Source organism: Penaeus vannamei, chromosome 15 (assembly GCF_042767895.1).
Source record: "Penaeus vannamei isolate JL-2024 chromosome 15, ASM4276789v1, whole genome shotgun sequence".
Taxonomy (NCBI): domain Eukaryota; kingdom Metazoa; phylum Arthropoda; class Malacostraca; order Decapoda; family Penaeidae; genus Penaeus; species Penaeus vannamei.
Genome location: NC_091563.1, coordinates 1223652 through 1231151, shown reverse-complemented (window position 1 = coordinate 1231151; position 7500 = coordinate 1223652). Strand labels below are relative to the sequence as shown.

Sequence of the window (7500 nt, the reverse complement as noted above, 5' to 3'; positions counted from 1 at the left end):
TGTTGTTATTATTATCATTATTATTACTGTTATTCATAAAATGGCATTTATACTACCTATATACCCCTCCCTTCCCCCTCCCCCTTCCCCTTTCCCCCTCTCCCCCCCCCTCCCTTCCCCCTCCTCCCCCTCCCTCTCCCACCCCCTTCCTCCGTCTCCTTCCCCATCCCTCCTTTCGCCCCTCCCTCTCCATCCCCTTCCCTCCCTCTCCCTCCCTCCCCCTCTCACTTCCCTCCTCCCCCTTCTCCCTCTCCCCTCCCCTCTCCCTTCCCCCTCTCCTTCCCCCGTCTCCTCTCCCTTCCCTCCCTCTCCCTTCCCCCTCCCATCTTCCCTCCCTTCTCCCTCTCCCATCCCCCTTCCCACTCCCTCCTCTCCCTCCCTCCCTCCCTCCCCACTCCCATCACTCTCCCTCTCCTCCTCCTCCTTCCCCTCCCCTCCCATTCCCCCTCTTCCCCCTTCCTCCCTCTCCTCCCTTCCCCTTTCCCCTTTCCCCCTCTCCCTTCCCTCTCCCTTCCCTCCCCGTCCCCCTTCCTCCATATTTTACCTCTTTTTCCCCAATTCTCTCTAACGAAGAGAATTTTTTCTACTGGACTACTTAGGGTGTTCTGAGCCGGCTTTTTTCCGCAAATAAAGACGGGGGGGGGGGGGGGTAGATTGAGGAAATTGAGGGAGGGCTATGGGGTGAGGGAGAGAGGGTGAGGAGAGAGAGAGAGGATAGAGAGGGAGAGGGAGGGGGGAGGGGGAAGAGGGAGAGAGGTATGGGGAGAGGAAGGAAGGAGGGAAGGAGATAGGGAGGAGAGAGGAAAGAGGAAGAGGGAGGGGGAGAGAGGGAGGAGGGAGGAGGGAAGGACAGAGGGAGAGAGGAGGAAGGAGGAGGGAGAGAGGGAGGAGGAAGGAAAGAGGGAGAGAGGGGAAAGGAAAGAGGAGGAGAGAGGGAGGAAAAGGGAGGGCTCTGGGGTGAGGGAGAGAGCGAGAGGGAGGGGGAGGGGGAGAGATGGAGGGAGGAGGGAAGGAGAAAGGGAGAGGGAGGAGGGAGGGAGAGAGGGAGGGAGGGAAGGAAAGAGGAAGAGAGGGAGAGAGGAAGGAAAGAGGAAATTGAGGGAGGGCTATGGGGTGAGGGAGAGAGGGTGAGGGAGGAGGGAGGGGGAGAGAGGGAGAGAGGGAGGGAAGGAAAGAGGGAGAGAGAAGGAGGGGAAAGAGAGGGAGGAGGGAAGGAAAGAGGGAGAGAGAGGGGGAAGGGAAAGAGGGAGAGAGGGAAGGAAAGAGGAGAGAGGGAGGAAAGGGAGGGGGCTCTGGGGTGAGGGAGAGAAGGAGGCGGGAGGGAGGGAGGGAGAGATGGAGGGGGAAGGAGGGAAGGAGGGAAGGAAAGAGGGAGAGAGGTATGGGGAGAGGGAGGAAGGAAAGAGGGAGAGAGGGAGGAGGAAGGAGAGAGGGAGGGAGAGGGAGGAAGGACAGAGGGAGAGAGGGAGGAGGGAAGGAAAAAGGGAGAGAGGGAGCGAACGTTATTGGGTGGCGGAGAAAGAAAGAGAAGAGAGCGGAAGAGCAAGAGAAAGGGAATGAAAGAATAATAGAGAGAAGGGAAGGAAAAAGAACTTGCGAGAGGGAGAGAAAAAGTATGAAAGAAAGAAAGAATACAAAAAAAACATAAAAACAGAAAGACAGACAGACAGACTAACGGAACAACAACTGAACATAAAACAATACAAAAAAAAAAAAAAAAGAAAGACAGACAGACAGACTAACGCAACAACAACTGAACATAAAACAAAAAGCAAAAAAAAAAAAAAAAATGTTTACATGTTTACGAACACACAGACCACGGAGAAGTGACGTGAAACATACAGACAACACACTTTAAGAGAATCATTCTTGTGTTTCAGAATCCCCCCTCCCTCCCCCCCCTCCCTCCCCTCTCCTCCCCTCTTTTCCCCCTCCCTCTGTGATCACTTGACACCCCCTCCACCTTCCCCTCCCCTCCCTCCCTCCTCCCCCTCCCTCTCCCTCCCTCCCCCTCCCCCCTGTGTTCACTTGACACCCCTTCCCTTCCCCTCCTCCCTCCCTCTTCTTCTTCTCCCCCTTTCCCCCTCTTCGTCCACTTCACACCCCCTCCTCCCTTCCCCTCCCCCTCTGTGCTCACATGACACCCCCTCCCCCTCCCCTCCCCAAACTCTCTTTCTCTTCTCTTTACTCTCTTTCTTTTCTCCTCTCTTTCATCCCCTTCCCTCATCACTTTTTTCCTCTCTCCTTCTATTTTTCCATTTCTTCTCCTTTCCCTTTTTCCCTTCTTCCATTTTTCTCTCTTTCTCTTCTTCCATTTTTCTCTCTTTTCCCTTCTCTCTTCACCCTGTTCTTTTCATCACACCCTTTCTCTGTCCCTCTCTCTGTCCCTTCCCTTCCTCTCATTTTCCCTCTGCCCCCTTTTTATCCTTTTTTCTCTTTCTGTCTCTCCTTTTCCCTCTTTCCTCCTTTCCCTTCTCGGTTTCCCCTTTGCTTCTTTTTGGTCTATTTTCTCCTATTTTCTCTCTCTTCCTAATTCTATGCTCTAATTTCTCCCTTCTTTCCCCTTTTATCTTCCTTCTTCCCTCTCCTTTCTTTTATTCCTCCTCTCTTCTTCCTTCCCTTCTTCTTTAACCTTATCCTTCTCCCTCTCTTCCCTCCTTCTCTCATTCTCTCCTTCCTCCATCTCTCCCTTTTCCTTCCATGCCTCCTTTCTTGCCTCTCTCCCTCCCTTCCTCCCCCTACCCTCCCTCCTTCTCTCCCTCCCTCCTTCCCCCTTCTTTCCATTCCTCCCTTCCCCCTTCCTTCCTCTTCTCTCCCTCCCTCCTTCCCTCCTTCTTCTCTTCCCTCCTTCCTCTCCCTCCCTCCCTCCTTCCCCTTCCCTCCCTCTCTCCTTCCCCCCTCCTCCTCCCTCCCCCTTCCTCCCCTCCCTCCTTCCTCCTTCCCCCCCTCCTTCCCCCATCCCTCCCTCCCTTCCCCCTTCCTTCCCCCTTCCCTCCCTCCTTCCCTTCCCTCCTCCCTCCTTCCCTTCCCTCCATCCCTCCCCCTTCCTCCCCTTCCCTCCCTCCCCCTCCTTTCCCCCTTCCCTCCTTCCCTCCTTCCCTCCTTCCCTCCTTCCCTCCCAGAAATGAAACGCACCGAGAGATCGCTTTCCCTCCCACTCTCCCCCCTTCCCCCCTCCCCCCTCCCACCCTCCCCTCCCCCTCCCCTCCTCTCTCCCTCCTTCCCTCCTTCCTTCCCCCTCCCCCTTTCCCTCTCTCCCTCCCTCCCTCCTTCCCTCCCTCCTTCCCTCCCGAAATGAAACTCACCGAGAGATCGCTTTCCCTCCCCCGTTAGACGCGGCGACCAACAACACGTCAACATGGATGGCTTGAGGCGGCAGGAAATGTTCAGTTCGTTTCGTCAGACTGTCGAGTCATGGGGCTGTTATTATCATTACTGTTGTTGTTGTTGTTGTTGTTGTTGTTACTATTACTGATTCTACTACTGCTACATCTACTTCTACTACTGCTACTGCTACTACTACTGCTGCTACTATTACTATTATTGCTACTGCTACGACTACTACTACTATTACTACTAATGCTACTTCTACTACTATTACTACTACTACTACTACTTCTACTACTGCTACTACTACTACTTACTACTACTATTACTACTACTACTATTACTACTGTTACTACTTCTGCTACTATTACTACTATTGCTATGACTACTACTACTACTAGTCCTATTACTACTTCTACTACTAGTGATGATGATGATGCTATTGGCGAGAATAGTAGCAATAATATTGACTCAAATGTTGATAAAAAAGAGCAAAAGTGATGATAAAAATAATAAAAAATATTTAATAATGATGACGGTGGCAATAATATGAAACTCACACCACCAAAATAAGATGTTTACAAACAGCTTAACGTTTAATAAGATTCCTTACCGTACCCTGTGAAAAGAGATAAGGGGATACCGAGCTAATATCATTTGCGAGGCTACATTCCATTTTCTACCTGGTCTCCATTATTCTCGTGTTTTCTTCTTTTCCCTCTTTAACGAAAAAAAGAGGAGAAGAGAAATAATAACTATCTATATCCAAATATTGGTAATGATGGGTTGTTACGCGCCCGGGAGCAATATTTTTTGGCGCCGTAGTCCACGTGGATTATTATAGGGAGGCATGGCGCACTACGAGCTTATTTTTTTCTTCTTTTTTATGGGTTATTTGAGGCTTATCCGCTTGAAATGAACTTAAATGATTAATGGGGGATTTGCCTCAATACTTAATCGATAAAATGGGAGAGAGGTAGAGAGAGAGAGATAGATAGATAGATAGATAGATAGAGAGAGAGAGAGAGAGAGAGAGAGAGAGAGAGAGAGAGAGAGAGAGAGAGAGAGAGAGAGAGAGAGAGGAAGAGATGGATAAATAGAGATACAAATGGATACATAGATAGATAGAGAGGGGTGGAGGAAGAGAAAGAGAAAGAGAGAGAGAGAGAGAGAGACAAACAGACAGACAGACAGACAGATCGACAGATCGACAGGAAGACAGACAGCCAAACAGAGAAAAAGACAAATTGAAAACAAAAGAACAGAGAAAGATGAGAATAAGCGAAATCAGAACGAAGAATTTGCATCAACGAAATATTTTTTTTTTCCTATAATCAAATCATGAAATTGGCCTTTGTCGTGTTTATTTCTTGTTACTGGACGGCGATTTAAACAAGCTTAGGGAATACGAGCGCAAAGTTATGTTAAAAGGTTCCGTTGTCGTTTTACGTTGCGATCTAAAACGTTACTATTTTAATTTTCATGATAAAGTAAATGAAATGCACATATAAGAACACACACACACACACACACACACACACACACACACACACACACACACACACACACACACACACACACACACACACACACACACACACACACACACACCACACACACACACACACATACACACACACACACACGCAAAGACACAAACAAACACACATCTATTTATCCACGTCTACCTCTCTTCCATTTTATCCTTCTTTCTTTTTATCTACAAACATCACAACACTTCACATCGAATCAATTATTGACTCGATTACGCAAACATGAAGTCATCAGTAAGTCCCTTTTTATACCTGAATTGCCTCGTTTTATGAACACGAGCCAGTCAGCTGTTCTGCTAATGACGTCATTAAGCTTGACTATTTAAAGCCTGTGTTATTATCAGTCATTTGTGAAATCATGATTCCCGGGTATCTCTTATTTACTTATTTATCTATCTTGAATACAAGTGAGGAATAAAACGTGGACGATAATATCTTACTAATGATGAAAATGATAATTGAGATGATAATGATAATGATGATAATATTATGATAGTAAAATGATTTATTCAATATGTTTTGAGGACTTTGCTTTCGAGAATGGTAACCTTTGTAATTATTTTACAGTGATGAAAAACAACAACAATAATAGTAATGATAATAATGATAATGACAACAACCATAATAAATGATAACAGTAATAGTAATAACACAGATTATAATAATCACAATAATAACAACTATAGGAACACTAATTATGATGATGATTATGTAATTAATAACGGTAATGATGATATCATTATTATCAGGAAATAGAAGTAATGATAATAATAATGATAATGACAAAATACCATGATAAGGACCATTATTATAAATATACCTATTTTCAAATTCTCATAATCACAGGAATTCATAAGAAAATAATTTCTTTCGCTCAAATAAAGTTATTACAACTGTAAGTAGCATTGAGGAGTACCTTAGCAATCACTCGAAACACAGTCTATGAGTTTAATTTTATTCTTGAAAATTTTAATCAAAATGCTTTAAAAATTCTGCGATGGGAGTGTTGCCATACGGTGGTTCTTTTCATTTTGTGCTGAGCGAAAAAAAAAAAATGGTATTTTGATGATGGATTGAATGATAAATAAAGGGGAATTGCCTGTTGAGAGGGCAGAGCAATAGGAATTATCGGATGGATAGGAATGTAAAGGAGTTCATTAACCCGCCAGTCAACAACAACAACAACAAAAAACAATAACAAGATCGAGAAATTGAGCCGCAACATCGACATCAAACGAAGAAAAAGTAAACAAGACGAAATGAAACGGCAATTGCTCTCCGTATTGAACTGCAACATTTAAACCCCCAAGAAAAGTTCGGAAGGCAATACAACATCTTCAAATAGATGGTATTTGAGGCCGTCCCTCCCTTCCCCCTCCCCCCCTTTATCCTACCCTAATAACTTGCAATTGATAATGGAAATGACTACATCCAAGTATCGAAGCGGTCGGCTAGTTATCGTACATCTGTCGTCGAGTGACTGGAAGAACTATCGTACAGTAAAAAAATGGAAATGTAATTTATAAAGATAAATAATTTAAAATTAAGAACCATGGAACAAAGTTACATAATGATAATAATAATAATAATAATAATAATAATAATAATAATGATAATAATAATAATAATAATAATAATAATAATAATAATAATAATAATGATAATAATAATAATAATAATAATAATAATAATAATAATAATAATAATAATGATAATAAACGATTAAAGAAAGTACAAATAACCGGCAGGAATAACAGCAACAACAAAGGCACACAAAGTGCATAGTCATCACTAACGGACAATAAAAGATGCATAACGAAATTAGAATATAGGTCATAGAGAAGAAAAGCTACTGACCTCATCCATAAGCCAATTAAAGAGTTCGTTATGCATGAAAAAAAAAATTAACATATTATTACGACACTAACAGCTGACTCAGCCGCTAAGGTTAACAAATTATTATTCAAACAACCCTCGTTTGCACACATAATTGGCACCATTAGGGAATTGGCTCTTATTATCAGAACGCATAAAAAGATCAGCTGTGGGGCACGCTAAATGGCATTAAAAAAAGAAATGATAATTGTGTCTTAACAGCCATTGAATTTATGCCTGTGAACACAACACAAAGGGGGGGGGGGTGGAAGGAGGGGAGGGTTGTTTTACCATGGGTGGGAATGGGTTATTTTGTTATTTCTGTTGATAGCTGAGTTTGCATGTGTTTTATTATGCACGTACATACACTCACACACACACACACGCACGCACGCACACGCACGCACACACTTACAAACAGCCACGATGCTTATACGCACATAATCTGTATGTATATATATATACGTATATTTCTTTTCCTATCAACTCTTGTTTATCTCCAATTTCTACGCCTCCGGTTACAAACCAGTCTCAATATATTCAATACATCTATAGACTTCATGAAGGCAGTAATAGTAACAACAATGACAGTGGTAATTGTGCGAATAAACAGCTGACTCGACTCCTTCTGTTTCAGTGATTCGGAACAGCATGCCAATCAACGAACCCGAAGTGAAGCGACAAGACTTGGACCACGTGTTCCTGCGTTTCGGTCGAAGCCAGCAATAAGGTCGAATAAGGTCAA

The 7500-nt window shown here is 44.1% G+C and overlaps 1 protein-coding gene across 1 annotated transcript in view; it reads left to right on the top strand.

The window, feature by feature from the left end:
• Ms (neuropeptide receptor myosuppressin) overlaps positions 1-7500 on the top strand; it is a 102241-nt gene that overhangs the window by 94622 nt on the left and 119 nt on the right. Inside the window, exon 3 of the mRNA XM_070130904.1 lies at positions 7393-7500. This exon is cut by the window's right edge and continues 119 nt beyond it. Within this exon, the coding sequence (XP_069987005.1) occupies positions 7393-7484 (92 nt within the window). The 3' untranslated portion in view covers positions 7485-7500. The remainder of the gene's footprint in view (positions 1-7392) is intronic.